Source organism: Mesoplodon densirostris, chromosome 12, assembly GCF_025265405.1.
Source record: "Mesoplodon densirostris isolate mMesDen1 chromosome 12, mMesDen1 primary haplotype, whole genome shotgun sequence".
NCBI lineage: Eukaryota > Metazoa > Chordata > Mammalia > Artiodactyla > Ziphiidae > Mesoplodon > Mesoplodon densirostris.
This window is the reverse complement of record NC_082672.1, coordinates 42,404,082-42,420,560: the sequence shown is the minus strand read 5'-3', so window position 1 is coordinate 42,420,560 and position 16,479 is coordinate 42,404,082. Positions and strand designations below refer to the sequence as shown.

At 39.3% G+C, this 16,479-nt stretch overlaps 1 protein-coding gene across 3 annotated transcripts in view; it reads right to left on the bottom strand.

Annotated features, from left to right (window-relative positions):
• FAM184A (family with sequence similarity 184 member A) overlaps positions 1 to 16,479 on the bottom strand; it is a 114,630-nt gene that overhangs the window by 45,854 nt on the left and 52,297 nt on the right. For all 3 annotated transcript variants that reach the window (XM_060115121.1, XM_060115123.1, XM_060115124.1), the window contains exons 2-6: positions 15,578 to 16,432; positions 14,724 to 14,859; positions 12,913 to 13,094; positions 8,593 to 8,790; positions 4,628 to 4,750 (exon numbers count right to left, since the gene is read on the bottom strand). In XM_060115121.1, coding sequence (XP_059971104.1) covers positions 4,628 to 4,750; positions 8,593 to 8,790; positions 12,913 to 13,094; positions 14,724 to 14,859; positions 15,578 to 16,432 — 1,494 coding nt within the window. The remainder of the gene's footprint in view (positions 1 to 4,627; positions 4,751 to 8,592; positions 8,791 to 12,912; positions 13,095 to 14,723; positions 14,860 to 15,577; positions 16,433 to 16,479) is intronic.

Sequence of the window (16,479 nt, the reverse complement as noted above, 5' to 3'; positions counted from 1 at the left end):
CTCCCTTCCAATCCCACCATATACACAACATCACCTTCTTTGGATGAAGACCGGCCTTTGGCGTGGTTGGTGGTGGTTCATTTCGCTTGCCTCATGATCTCCTCCATTCCACGTTATTGTACAGTATCCACTTCTCATCACCTGTCACAATTTGTTTTAAAAATGGAACATTTTCATTACGTTTAGGTAGAGAATAGCATGTGGAAATGTGGAACCCAAACGTCAAAGTAATGAACATAACCAAGCTGGTGCAAATGATTTTCAATGCTTGATTTGGATATTTTGAGTATGTGGGCTAGCTCCCATGTGGTATAACGTTGATTGTTCTCAGTTAATGTCTCAATTTGATCACTATCAACTTCAGCTGGTCTACCCAACCGTGGAGCATCATCCAGCGAGAAATCTCCAGCACAAAACTTCGCAAACCACTTTTGACATGTTCGATCAGTCACAGCACCTTCTCCATACACTGCACAAATCTTTTTTCTTTTTTTTCTTTTTTTGGCTGCACTGGGTCTTCGTTGCTGCATGCAGGCTTTCTCTAGTTGTGGTAAGCGGGGGCTTACTCTTCGTTGTGGTGCACAAGCTTCTCATCGCGGTGGCTTCTCTTGTTGTGAAGCATGGGCTCTAGGCGCACAGGCTTCAGCAGTTGTGGCACATGGGCTCAGTAGTTGTATCCTGCAGGCTCTAGAGCGCAGGCTCAGTAGTTGTGCTGCACAGGCTTAGTTGCTCCATGGCATGTGGGATCATCCTGGACCAGGGATTGAACCCACCTTGTCCCCTGAATTGGCAGGCAGATTCTTAACCACTGCACCACCAGGGAAGTCCCACAAATCTTATTTTGTGTTTCGGTTGCGTTTTCACCTTTCTTGAAATAATAAAGCGTAATACGCTGAAAATGTTGCTTTTTTTTCCTTCCATCTTCAATATTAAGATGGCTATACAAAAATTAGCCAATTTTGGTAAGTCTTTTTTTAAATGCACGTTGATATGACAGCTGTCACATACAATCTAACAAAATTGTTTCAAATGAAGTTAAAGACAACTAAGGGCTACTAGAGCCATCTTGCGGAAAAAACCGAATGAACCTTTTGGCCAATCCAATATGTACCACATCTTCTCTATCCATTCATCTGTTGATGGGCACATAGGCTGATCCCATATCTTGGCTATTGTAAATAATGCTGCTATGAACAGAGGGGTGCATGTATCTTTTTGAATTAATGTTTTTGTTCTCTTTGGATATTTACCCAGGAGTGGAATTGCTGAATCATGGTAGTTCTATTTTTAGTCTTTTGATGAACCTCCATACTGTTTTCCATACTGGCTGCACCAATTTACATACCCACCAACAGTGTAGGAGGGCTCCCTTTTCTCCACATCCCTCTTCTCCACATTTGTTATTTGTTGTTTTTGATTTGCATTGTCTAATAATTAGTGATGTTGCACATCTTTTCATATGCCTGTTAGACATTTTTCCAAAGTAGACATATGGATGACTACTTAGGTCTTCTGCTCATTTTTTGATTGGGTTGTTTATTTTTCAATATTGAGTTGTATAAGCTGATTATATATTTTGGATATTAACCCCTTATTGGTCATATCTTTTGCAAACATTTTCTCTCATTCAGTAGGTTGTCCTTTCTTTTGTCGATGGTTTCCTTTGCTGTGCAAAAGCTTTTACATTTAATTAGGTCCCATTTGTTTAGTTTTGATTTTATTTCTTTTACCTTAGGAGACAGATCCAAAAAATATTACTACAATTGATGTCAAATATTTACTGATCTCCTACCATGTGTCAGGCAGCATAACAACTGTGACAGAACATCTTATAACAAACAAATCCAAATGCTTTTCATTTTAACAAAATATTGAAAAAATATATATCCACTTAAAAAGCTTATTTCCAGAAGAAAATCTACAACTTAAATGTTATAAGAACATTTTAAAAGACCAAAATGGTCAGAATTATTGATGATCCAGCCTACTATTTTGTCTTCAAAGGTGATCCCAAAATAACATTTCATAGGATAACACGGTTATCCTCCACCTGAGATTTTAAACTCACTAGCTTCCCTTAATATATATTATGATTCTGGCATTCACGAATTTATCATCTAGATCCACAGTTGAACTACTTACATTTTGAGGCTATTTCACTTGGAACAGTATCAAGATCTACCAACTTATGAAGATAGTACATTCTTTAATTTTTTCTAAAACAATCACTTTCCGTTTTTATGAACTACCCCCCTAATTCTTTCCTCCTGTCTTTCCACAGATGTATCTATTTTCCATCCAATAAATGTAAGTGGAATAAAATCTTTATTGAAAAGGCAAAACTTCTGACTAGGTATTTTTTAAAACGCAGCTATATGTGTTGGGCAAGAGGCACACGTAAACATAGGATGCAGAAAAACAGAGAGTCAGTGGATGAAAAAAGATATACCAGACAGCTTATACAATATCAAATAACACAGACTAAGCCAAAAAGTATGATTCGTTAAGTAGCTAAAACAATTTTATATTTGTATGCATATAACAAAGCCTCTAAATATATAAAGCAAAAATTGATAGAATGTAAGAAGAAATAAGCAAATACACCATCATAGTATCAGTGTTTAGAAACTGATAGATCAAGAAGATAAAAATTGAAAAGAATACAGAATATTTGAAGAAAATAGCTTAAAATCTTGATTTAATGAACTGGAATACAGACTACATTGCATTAAACGAGTGGATGCACTCAGAACATTAAACTTCTTTTATGTGTGAGGTCACAATGCTAGGCCTTAACAAGTTTCAAAAAGTGTTTTCACATGAACCACAATGCAATTAAGGTTACAAAAGCATTTCAATCTCACACAGCTTTTCCAGAGAACAGAAAAGGATATAAGTCCTACTTCATTTTATGAGGCTTGATATAACCTTGATTCCAAAACCAGAAAAGGATGGTATAAAGAAGGAAAAGTACGAAGCCATCTTATTTAAGCCTAGGCTTAAAAATCCTAAAATGAATATTACAAAACTGAATCTAGTATTATATAAAAAAGATATATATAATCTGTCATGACTAACTAGGACTTATTCTAGAACTCCAAAGTTGATTTAAAATTATAAAATTGATTAATGTAAGGTACCACATTAACAAGTTAAAGAAAAATGAGTATGTTCCCAATAGATGCAGAAAAATCAACATCAACTTGTAATTTTTTTTGAATTAGGAAACTAGAATTACAAGAGAATTTTCTAAACCTAATAAAGAGCATTTACAAAATAAAGCTTCAGAGAAGCATCATAATTAACTGTGAAATGTTGACGTCCTTCACTTTAAGAGCAAGAAACAAAACAAGAATGCTTACTGTCTCTGGAGATCCTAGCCAGCAAAGTAGGACAAGAAAGAAAATGTCCCAGCATGAAGGGGAGGCAGATACATACAGAGGGATGAGTCAGGCAGATTCTTGGGAGCCACTCTAAAGCAGCACCAAAATATTACCAAGGTGCTAAAACATAATTGAGAATGTATCTAGAAGCAAAACCAATTACATATTAATTAGAACTCTTCTCAGATTACAATATGTAGGTTGGAGGAATGCTGAAACCACTTGGAATTGAGAGTAGAACTCCAGGGCACCTGCATGAGAAACACAGATGGTCACTAAACCACCTTCTAACGACAGCAGGACACCATAACCACAAGGATCACAGACCACAAGAGAGGTATGCAGTGGATGATCTTGGACAATTGAAGAGAGACTGAGCTAATACCAGTAACAACATTAATTCTCTATTATATCCAAATGTCGTGCTTGGTACCTTCTCTGGATAAATGTTTAAAGATAATTAAAGAATACTGAGTGCAAATCATTAGCCTGCCCAGGGGCACTCATGTGTTTTGGTGTGGTGTCTGTGAGCAAGAGCAGAGTGATGAAAAAGCAGGACTTAAAGAATGTTGGGAAAGATGAGGCTAGTGAGGTAGGAACAGCTGACAAGATGAGACACATCAAGACAAGAACTTGTTTTAGGAAGACCAGTCTACGAGCCCCATGAAGGATGAGCTGGAAAGGAAGGAAAAAGAGGACGGTAGGGGGGATGTTCTAGGATGCAGATGAACCAGGACACAGGACAGCAAGGGATGGAACAAGCAATATTATAGCTTTTCAACTGTCTTTACATTTCTTCTATTCACAACTTTTTGATTTATAACATTTTATTCTATTCTATTCTTAGTCTTTTCTTTTCCAAGCTAAACAATACTATTTTCATATAGAATTTAAAAATTATTTTAGATGTCACTACCTAAAGATCCAGGGTAGAGAATACAAAGTCAATATTTTGCAAAAGGGTAGAAAAAACTCTTTTGTTTTCTTTCCTGTAACGGGACATTCTCCTTTGTTTTGCTTTTCCCCAAAAAAGCATCTTGGTCCAACATTTTTTGTAGTAAATTTTTACCTGGTGAGATATAATCAATGTCACTAAGAAAATTTCAGCATTAAAGAAAGTTTTCGATTATTTTTACTCCAGATATGTTACCTTCACTGAGGCTCATCTACTTATACATGTTACTAAATAAGGTACTATCAATGAGATATAACATAGGTGATTGATTGGCCTAAAGAATTCTTGCCTCTTGATTGGCTGAATTCAGCTTGTCTTCCAGTTCTTCCTTCAGGTTTTCTAGCTCTTGTTGAAGCTGATTTTTATCGTCTTCCAAGTTTAGCTTTTCCTTTTTATGTTGTGCCTCCAATTCCTTAGAAAAAGAAATTTTTAGAAATTAACAAAATTGCAAATATTGTATACTTCGAAGACTCCAAGAAAAAGACTACTCTGTTTTATATTTTGATGCCTTGCTCTTCAAGTTAGTCTTATACTTAATTATTAATATCAGAGTTAACGGTGAATCTAATTAATCCTAGGGGCTTAGATTCTATCATTCTGAATCACTTACGATGCAGTGGTTAAGTCATTTTTTAATTGATAAGAATATCTGACTAGTCTAGATCAACCTGAAGTCAAAAAAAAGAAATGTGTGATATAAATGATAATTTGGTGAGATAGGAAAAAATTCTAACTATCTCTTGGGTTCATAATTCTTTTATATTTGCATAAAAATACAAAATTTAGTAACACTTCTGGAACTCAGTGGTCTAGCACTGGAATGTAGTCAAGGATTAACAAGTAAGAAATTAAGGTATCTAAAGAGCAATACTACTAAAATTGATACTTACTGAAGAACACCTACTATTTGCCAGACATGCTACTTACTACTTGGGATACAAAGGCAAAAAGACATGGTCCCTGCCCTTAATAGGCTCATTATAGAATATGTGATTAAAATTAGATGTAATGGGGAGTACTGGAGTATATGAATAGGGAACTGGTAAGTGCTGGCTTGGTGTGAAACTTCCACAGAGAAAGCAATTCCTAAGCATAGTTTGGGGTGTACCAGTAAGAAAAGGTGGTGAAGCAACAGGGAGATATAACATTCTAGGCAGAAGAAAAAGCATGTGCAAAAACCATGGAGGTAGCAAAGAACAAGGTATGTTACAGGTGTTCAGTATTTCTACAGTGTAAGGTGAGAACAGTAATAAATAGGGTTCTATGTTGGGTGTCCCCAAGACACACTCCACGTTTGATGATTTGCTGGGATGTCTCACAGGACTCAGCATTTAGTTGTACTCACAGCTACTTGTATTACAGCAAAAGGATACAAAGCACAATCAGCAAAGAGAAAAGGCACATGGGGCAAACTCTGCATGAAACCAGCCTCAAGCTTCTAAGAGTCCTCTCACTCAGAACTCTCCTGCAAGTTGGGACAACACATGTGAAATGTCCACTAGGAAAGCTCATGAGGGAACTAACACAACACTGTAAAGTAACTATACTCCAATAAAAATTAAAAAAAAAAAAGAAAACTTTCATAGAATCAGATATTGGTAAATAACTAAATATGAGAAATATAACAAATACATTACTATAATTATTATTATTTTATAAATTTACCATAACCCTAAATAATATCCTTACACTTAGGATGGATTTGTATAATTGCCTTTGTGTCTATAAAAATGGTACAGAACTTTGTCAGTTCAGCCAAGGTGGTTAGGTATCTACTTTCACGATCATTAACTTCATTTCCCAAATAAATATACTCGGTGGAAAAAAGAAAAAAAGAAAGCTCATGAGGGACTTAGTGCCAGGTTTCTTAGTGGGGGCTGGCCAGTTTAGCATGTTCCAAAATTCAAGACTCCAGGAAGGAAAGTACATGTTCAGGATAAACCATATTGTTTGCATAAACAGTTTAGGCACAGGGAGCCATTCTTATCAGGGAATGGTGGGAACCCTCCTGAAATTCAAGTTCTAGACACCAGCCAAGGGCCAACCTTGCACCATGTTTTCTAAGGATGGCAGTTTCAGGCCTGCTATGTTATCTCTTTTCTTCATGGATTCTCTGTATATTCACATCCTTTTTGGTAGCTAAGTAATAAGGAATGGTGAAGTCACTTTTAGCTAAATGTTCTTTAAAAGATAATTTGACATAGGAGAAAGACTATTTGGAAGGAGGCTGGTTTTAGCTTAGGCTCAGACATGAACTAGCTAGGCAAGAAAGGAATGAAGCAGCAAGTGATAAGTTATTCTGAGAAAAGACAAGGGTAAAGATGAGGCTATCCTAAGAGGTTCTGACTGTGTTCACATACAGGAAATTCATGTCATCTGCCTTATGGCAACCATGCTTTAATGAAAGTTTGTAAGAAATGCAAATGGATGAAAGCAGATTTTCAGGTAGCTCAGAAATTGAAATTTAATGTTTGAAGGGATGATTAGAAGAGTAGTAATGAGGTAAAAATTATATTGATGAAAGATGCCTTGATTCTAGCACTTAGAACTTAATACAAAGGAATAAAGAGAGGCAAAAGGCACCTGCAATTTAAGTATTCCAGTAAGAGAGGAGGAGGTTAAGGTGAAAATAGAATGTAGAAATGAAAAAGAATAACAAAAAATAGCTATGGGAAAGATTACTGAAGCCACAGTTACTGCTAAACCCTTTACTATAAAACCTCGAACACTTGATACATATACTCAGAGTCGATAAGCATGCACACGCTTAATTAATTAACTAATCAATTAAAGCTGTACTGATTGGTCCTGGAATAGTGAGCTGGCACAGAAAAAAGGACAACCACAACTTTGAGAAATAACATATCATTAAGTTTTGTCTTTAGTTATATAAACATGTAACAGTATGTTTAGATAGAAATATTCTAAATGGAAGTTTTATTTTGAATTTTTAATTAACTTTAGGTGTTATTTTCTGGTTGTCAGAAAAGGAAGAAATATAGAGGCAGAAGATCTCAATTCACATGCTACCTCTTCTATTTACTAGGTTTGTGGCTCTGAGTAAATCATTTAGGTTTATTAAACCTATTTCACCACCCATAGAATAAAAATGTCGTTAATCTCCAAGACACAAACAATCAGGAATATATAAGAAAGCTTTCGGTAAACTGTTAAGTGCTATTATATACACACATAACAACCATCATTAATACATGCCTACATAATGTGGTGGCTAAATGCCTTAGGGTTTGATACCTGAGACCTGAATTCAAGGTCTGACTGATTCTTACTAGTTGCATGTGCTTGAGCAAGTATTTAACCCCTCTGTGCCTCCACCTCCTCTTCAGTAAAATGGGTAGAGCAATGAAACCAAAAGCAGTGTTATAAGGATTAAATGAAAAAATAAACGTAAAACATCAGGGCAGTGTCTGGCACATACAGTAAGAAATACTAACACTTATTTATCACTATATGCTCAGACATGTCTGGGTTTTTAACATTTTGCCTCACTTAACCCTCACAGGGATATTACAAGATGGATCTTATCTTCGTCTGTCAAATGCAGAGAGCATCAGAAATAGCTTTTGGGACCCAAGAATAAGCAGCTAGTAAGCAAAGAGCTCAGTGTAAGGCCCCAATCTGTCAGATACCTTGCTTTTTCTACTATATAATTACTGTCTGCCATGTATTACTATTAGTGAGCTGATTACTTATTTGAGGGCAAAACCAAAACAAAACAGATCATTTTTTTGTGTGTGTGTGTGGTATGTGGGCCTCTCACTGTTGTGGCCTCTCCCGTCGCGGGGCACAGGTTCCGGACGCGCAGGCTCAGCGGCCATGGCTCACGGGCCCAGCCGCTCCATGGCATGTGGGATCTTCCCAGACCGGGGCACGAACTCACGTCTCCTGCATCGGCAGGCGGACTCTCAACCACTGCACCACCAGGGAAGCCCAAAACAGATCATCTTCCCAGGGAAGGAAACTGTCTACAGGAGAATAAGTGCTTCAACTAGTGAGGCTTCCTGGGGAGGACACCAGTGTTGCTGTCTCAGGATGAAGGGAGTGTTTCTATTGCAGCTTTTTACACCAAGTAGAAGTGCCTCTTATCAACTTAAGAAACTACATCCCCTGTAAAAACTTTTATGTATGTTACCCGTTGAACCGAGATGTACAGAGTGATTACAAGACAGCAGCTAGATCATTATAGAAAGCCCACCAATGTACAATGCAATGCTAAGCTGAATTTTTACTCACCATTTGCAGTTTTCTCTTATCCCTAATCGCATTACTGTGGACAGCCTCCATTGCCATATGGTGCTTCCAAGCTAATTCTTCCAAAGTCTTAGAATGGGCCGCATTTAATTGGGCCACCTCTCCTTCCAGTCTATTTTGAAGGTTGTTTAGCTCCATCTCATAATATTCTTGCTGAGTTTTCTTTGCCTCATTTACTTTCTAAAATTGAACAAAAATAAAGATCAATAATTGGCATCTGCTTTTTCATTACTGCTATTAGTATTTTGAATACTCAGTAAATAGATAAACTCGGGTGAACTGAGTGCTACAGGATTTAGATATGGTACATGAGGATACACCATTGGGTGTTCTCAGAAAATGACAGGGTGGCACAGGCAAAATGAGTAATTTTAAAGCAAATGATAAAATACACTATTATTAGGTTAGAACCAAGTGCGAGTCAGCACATCTGCAGACTTAAGAGAAAAAGGCTTCCTATATGTCAAAGTTGTACACAAAATGGCTTACCAATTTACCCACTCAAATGATACTATTCAGTACAATTTTACTGCATGCCAATTATATGCCTTTTAAGCGTGAACAGTCTAATGATGAAAAAAAGTCAAAAGAGTGTGGCAGTATAATTTTTTAAGTTCTATGAAAGGAGCATGCATCGTATGTTGTGAGAGTATACAGGAAAGAAACCTAACCTGGATGGGGTGGGAAACAATGTGATGTGTGTGAGGGGGGGGAGGGGAGGGGAGGGGGAGGGGGAAGAGAGAGATTGATCGATCAGGGAAGGCTTTCCAGAAGAGAAAACATCTGAGCTGATGATGACACATTCTCATTTAATTCTCACAAGCCCACCAGGAAACCAGAGATGAGAAAATTTCAAACCTAGATCTGATGTCAAAAGCCTGCATTCATAACCATTTCCAGCATTTTGAAATCTGAGAAGCAGTTTACCAGGTGGTGAAGTTAGGGAGATAGAAATCCATGCAGCTGAGCAGTGTGGCTAGAACATAGGATTCAAGGCTGGGAGTGGAGAGGGATGAGGCTCAGAAGCAGGCAGGGTCAAATGATGACCAGGGGTCTTTTATGGTAAGGCCTCTGCATTCTATTCTGATGGCAATGAGAAATCACTGAAACTGACATTTTAATTTTTTTTTTTTTTTTTTTTTTTTTTTTTTGCGGTACGCGGACCTCTCACTGTTGTGGCCTCTCCCGTTGCGGAGCACAGGCTCCAGACGCGCAGGCTCAGCGGCCATGGCTCACGGGCCCAGCCCCTCTGCGGCATGTGGGATCCTCCCGGACCGGGGCACGAACCCGTGTCCCCTGAATCGGCAGGCGGACTCTCAACCACTGCGCCACCAGGGAAGCCCAAGTTACTTATTTTTAGTGTTTGCTGTTTAAGCCACCCAGGCTGTGGCGTTTTGTTATAGCAGCCCCAGCAAACCAAGATAACTTGTCAAGGGGAGGAGGTAGAAAGGAAACAAAGACAGGAAGAACTTTGGGAGGTATCTGAATTTTGGGAGCAGGAGGAAGGGGAGCCGGTGAAGGAGGTGCATGAGCCACGGGAAGGAGGAGAGCGTCACAGAGACAAAGGGTGGGCAGGGGGCAGCCAAGAGGTGTGAGTGCTGCTGAGAAAATGTGTACAGTTTCTGGGTGTGCTGGTTGTGTTCCCATTGATGCCTTAGGACCCAGTACAACAGAGCAGGAGAGGGGAAGCCAGGCCGAAAGGAGGAAATGGGGGTACTGGATGAAGGCCACTCTTTGAAGAACTTATGTGGTGTTACGAAAGAGGAAGACGAGAAAGTAAAACTTCAAGAAAATGAGGTTGAAAGATGTTTTAAATCTCTTTAGGGGCTGGAGCAGATCCCTCCCTCCCTTGATGCTCTGTAAGACTCTCGGAAGACAGACACACCTCCTCTGGATCGTTAATTCCTCCCGGATGGGCAGAGCGATCCTGCTGTCTGGCCTCTACAGCACCTGCCTGCCTGGCTCAGTCTGCAGGTCCCTAGAACTACCCAGGTGGAAATAAAAGGTCCTCACGTTATAGGAGGCAGCACACTGCAGAGGTGGAGAACATGGGTTTTGGAGTCTCACAGACCTGGGTTCAAGTTCCAGCTCTGCCACTTATTAGCCATGTGACTGGGGGTACCATGCGTGCATAACATCTATAAGCCTCAGTTTCTCCATCTGTGAAATGGGAACGATAAGGAAGAACCTCTTTTACAGGGTTGCTGAAGATGAGATAATGTGCCCCCAAATGTTTAGCAATATACCCAGCCTACTGTAAATATTTTATAGTTGTTAGCAATTATTTTACATAATAAAGAGATTATCATTATTCCCAAGGCCCAATGAGGGGGAAAAGCCCTAGGGAAGATTCTTGAATGTAAGGCACTGGACTTTCTTTCCTTTCAAAGCCAGAAGATGTAGACAGAGGAAACAGAAACTCCCAGCTTCTTCTTTCTTGCCTGGGCCAGACTGGGTGTCAGCTCTTCCCTTCAAGCCTCCCCTACAGGGATGGGGGTACTGGGGGCTCAGAGCAGTGTTCTAGAGCTGGATCCCAATCCCTCTGCTAGATCTCCCTGACTTGGGGTCACCAGAAACCAGAGCCCCTACTTGAATACATCATTTTTAAGGTTCTTCTACCACCATCACCCCCAGGGCTTTTTGTTTCATAGCTCAGACATGAAGTCCCCCTCATCATAGATCGTAGCTTTTGCCTATAAAACTGTACCAGTCAGAGCCCAACCAGAGAAGCAGGAAGGAGAAAGAAGGGGAGGGGTGCTGAGGAAGAGAGAGGCCATCAGGAAGGGTGGGCAGGAACTCTTGGGCATGGGCTAAAGCTGCTGTCTACAGGCAGAATGTCTTCAGTGATGGACATTTTAAAAAAAACAACCATCTTGGCAGTAGGCTAGTGAGCTGACGGAAGGCAGGGAGAGTGCAGAGCTGACAGGACTTGGGAACCGATAGGGGGTTAAGGAAACAGTAATCAAGAACGTCTCCCAGGTTTCTGATTTATCAAACTAGACAGACTACAGTGTTACTGGTTGAAGAAAGGAGTAAAGGAAATATAGTATTTTGAGGGGAGAAAGTTCTAGGCAGGTTGATTTGACACATCTGTGAGAAACAGATATCTAGTGGGAGTTAGATACACAGGACTCAAGTTCAGGGAAAAGATCTGGCCTAGACGAACGGCTTTGGGAGATATCACTGACCAAGTGACAGCGGGTGTTACTGGAATGGATGAGCTTGTGGAATGAGATGAGAATGCAAGAGGAACATCAAAGGTAAGCACACAGAAAAGACTCTAAAAAAAAGACTGATATATGTATATGTATAACAGATTCACTGTGTTGTACACCTGAAACTAACACAGCATTGTAAATCAACTATACCCCAATAAAAAATTTTTTTAAAAAATTAAAATTAAAAAAATTAAATAAAAATTTAATTAAAAAATTAAATAAAAATTTTTTTAAAAAAAGGTAAGGCCACAGAGAGAAGAGGGAAGCTCACAGACAAGACTGCAGGGCCTGGGAGACAGGAGGAAAGTGTGAGAGAACCGAAGAGAGATGCTGTAAATCAGAGGAGTCAGTGTCCCAGGAAGACAAGATCGCCCCAGTCCAGCAGCCAGGACGTCACTGGAGGCCGAGGCCAATGTCAAGCCTGTGGAGTGGTGGCAGGAAAAACCAGCCCACACGAGGTAAGGAGTGAGTGGGAGGCGAACAAGGGCGAGGAGAACAGACACTTTTCAAGTTCAACAGACACTTGGCTGCTGAGAGGAGGAGGAAGAGTGTCCCAAACCCTCACCTGGTATTGCAGATATGTGAAAAACTGGAATAAATATTCAGCAATTACTCTACACATCATATGTCTTATTTATTTCATTTAGAAATTAAGCATGTTGGTATATGAATTTTCAGGGCTTGATTTTGGTCATCCTTTTCAGTTTAGCAGACATTTCCTAGGTGTATACACAATAATACATTTCATCAACAGAAAAATAAATACGATTAACCGTAATGTACGTCCCACTGAAGTAAGAGTTCATTCAGCTTCTGGCTTGAAATAGGTTGAAATGTCCTAAGTTTTTACGTTATAAATTGTTATCAGCAATATTTGGAACATATACACAATATGGGATAGCCCAGCTTTATATCAATACCTTTTCTCCTCAAAATAAAAACAAAAAATTCCTAGAGTTAAGACATAGACTGTTACTATGAAATAGAAGTAAATGCTCTAAATAAAATCTGAAGAAGAGGAAAACTGAACTTTTCTTTCTCTTCTTTCATGGGGTGGGGGGGGGAGTTCTCCATCATTCTTTACCTTCTCCAGTTCCAACATCTGCTGCTTCTGCTCTTCATTCAGACTCTGGGTTTTGCTTTGCAAAAAAGCTCTTTCTTCTTCAAGTTGAGATAATCTCTCATTGGCCCTTGATTTTTCTGATTCTAGATCTTTAATTGTAACCTCCTGGGTCATTTGAGTTGCTTGAAGCATTCCAATATGACCTACCCCCCAAAAGAAAGCCCCAATTTAAAATCTGTTACATTGTGGTAAAAAACAGTTTATAGTTAACGACACAATGTACTTAATATGGAAGTAAAATAAATGGTCTGCATGTACAAATAGTTCTTTGGTTTCCTCACTGTATACAGTAGAAATATTTACCATGGGAATACTTATTATCCAAGTAGAATTACTTAAGTTAGAAAGCGGTCCATTTTCACATCACTGATGTTGCTCCCTGCACCTAGGACCATTCCAATCATTTTTGAAGATTTCAAGCTCTACAAGTTGAGGTAGAAACAACTCCTCAGGGTACATATAAAAGTCCTGGGAGTAAAACAAAGTAAGAGAAGATGCACTGAGTAGCACGATGGCACTAAAATGAGAAATTTATTCTTTTCTAATCTCTTTTTTTTTTTTTTGCAGTACACGGGCCTCTCACTGTTGTGGCCTCTCCCGTCGCGGAGCACAGGCTCCGGACGCGCAGGCTCAGCGGCCATGGCTCACGGGCCCAGCCGCTCCGCGGCATGTGGGATCCTCCCAGACCGGGGCACGAACCCGTGTCGCCTCCATCGGCAGGCGGACTCTCAACCACTGCGCCACCAGGGAAGCCCTAATCGTTTTTTTCAAATTCTAACATAAAGAGGAAGAAATCTGTACGCAGCGAGGAACGATGGCAGGCAGCAGTGTGGTTGAAGCTACACTTGTTGTAGACAACAGACCTGATAAAGAACTGAGGCAGGGCAAGAGGCAGGTACCGACAGCAAGGCTGTGGAAACCTAAGATGACAACAGCAAACAGACAGAAGTGGGGGGGGTGGTATGAACAGAGACAGAGAGATGGAAAGTGAATCTGAGAAAACATGCTCAGAAGGCATATGCGCGAGGACAGCGGTTCTCAAGCGCCCTGGTCCAGCTGCGCCTGGGAGCGCGGGTCACAAGTGAAGCTCGCCCCAGACCTACTGTGTCAGAAACTCTGGGGTTGGGGCCGAGCATCTGTGGTTGCACGAGCTGTCCAGGTGATTTTCATACACATGAAAGTCGAAAAGCTTCTGCTTCAGGGGGAGGGTAATCTGGGATTCACCAATGAGCCAGTCAATCAGATGACATGCTCAAAGAACTCATTCAAAGGCCTCCCCTGGCTCACCAAACACCCCAGTGAAATGTCACTTCAGATGGATACAGGTCACCCCCTCCTCTAGTGAGGGTTTCGAAATGAGCATGTCAGCCACGTCAGGATGGGCAACCAGCTTTAGGATGTAAAATGATCCTTATTAATAAGCCAAATGAAATGAGGCTGTTGTAATTTAAATATAGTTCCACTAATTTAAGTATTTTTAAATATTTATGTTTTAAAAGGACATGTTTTTAAAGGACAAAGCCTCTTAGAGTGTTTTTCTTTTAGTGACTGACTTATTGGTGCTAAAACCTATAATTCTTAATTTTTTTATGGAAATATATTCCTAAAAATAAGTTATCATTTGCTTATGATTGATTAACAAGATAACAGAACCCTTTAACATGTTTAGAACCTAAATAATTTTAAAATATGAGAAGAAAAGGCTAATTCTGTCTCGAATTAACATATTGGTTTTAGCTGAGGAATACACCAAGAACTGTGGTCAGACATACTAGCTTTGAGGACAAGATCTGAAGCTTGCTGCTGTAAACGTTCTCTGGCTGTAGCTAGCTCGCTTTCCACTTCCTTGTGCCTGCTTAATAAGGCCATTTCTCCCTCCTTGGCATCATCAAGCTGTTTTTGAAGAACCTAAGAAAAATCAAATAGCCATTATTAATATGCAAGAATGATGCTAAGATAAAAAATTCATTTAAACTACCAGCAGCAACTTTCTCTTATTCAAAAGTCACACTTAACAATACCTAGTTTTGAATCTGTATCAGTGACACATAACTTGTTATCTTCATAAGTCATATGACCCAATCATGAAAGGCTATTCGACCCTTTCTAATATATTTAAATGCTGCGCAGATATTAAAAACACACCTATGAAATTTTCTATGCCAAGAAACAAAGAGACTTGCCAGAGAGACTTTTTGGCTTTTTTTTTTTTAGACTTGTGCCATACCCCTATTTATAAAGCAATATTAATTTTTTGTTCAGTGTCTGGACATCAACTGATATGCAGACCCCATCATTAATGGAGGAAAAGGAAAAAAATATAATTAAAGACCAATATTTTAAACTTCCCAAATCACTGGGAAAATATTAACACGTTATTAAAAAATCCTTGCATAAACAATCAATAAGTTTTTAAGCTTATCTTTTTGGGCCTTTCATATCTGAAATTGTTGTAGGAAATAACAGCTACAGGGTAATAAAGATTACCTTTTCACTGATTTTCTCACAAAAGAAAAGTAGAAAAAAAGCAAAACGGAAAAAAAGAAAGTTAAAGTGGTCTAATCGAAAAGAAAAAGAGAAAAGTGAAAAAAAAATCCATGTGTTGAATGTAATATTCTTTACTCACCTGAACACTGTTCTCTGCTGTAACAAGTGCTATCTGAAGCTTCTGGCATTTGTCATGAAGACTTCCAGCTTCATCCTGTACCATCTGTAACTCTGTCTTTAATTTTCCTATGGTTTTTCGTAAAATTGCTTCTTGTCCCTGAAATTCTTTTCTAAGATCTGCTTCCTTTTCTTTGCTAGCCTGGAGGCTTTCTGCTGTAAAAAGCTGTGACCTTTTCAAAGTATCTAGCTCATGTTCATAAAAGGACTGAGCTTTACACAACTTGCCTTCATAATCCTCAATTAGCTTTTTCCGCTCAAGCCTTAGCTCTTCCAGTGTCTTGTTTAAGGCCTCCACCTCCATTCTGTGCAGCTCCTCCGCTTTCTCCTGTCCTTTACTAACTGAGGCACTGTGATCCTGCTGTGACTTCAGCAGCTCTTGGATCTCCCGTCTGTGAGCAGTTCGCAAATCTTCCAATGCCAACCGTTTGTCTTTTTCAAACTGTACTTGGACTTGTCCAAAACTCCGTAATCTTTCCTCAAATTTCCTTCTAATCTCTTCAACCTCTCTAGACATGGTTACTATGCGTTGGACATGCTGGGCTTCTGCACAAAGTTGCATGTCCTCAACTCTGTGCTTATAAGCCTCAAATTCTGTCAAAGCCTGCTGCTTCATTTTTATGTGATCTTCTAATGATGCTTCTAAAACTTGAATCTTTCTCTTAAGGTCTAACTCCTCTGATATTCTGCTTTTATACTGCAATATTTTTTCTCTTGTTTCTGCAAGAATTTGTTGGATTTCTTCTTCATGAGCATCTTTGAGGGCTTGAATTACAGATTCGTGCTCATCATTTTTAGTGTTCAAAGCATATATTACCTGCATGGTTTTAAAGAAAAAGGGAGAAGAATTCAGTAAACCATATT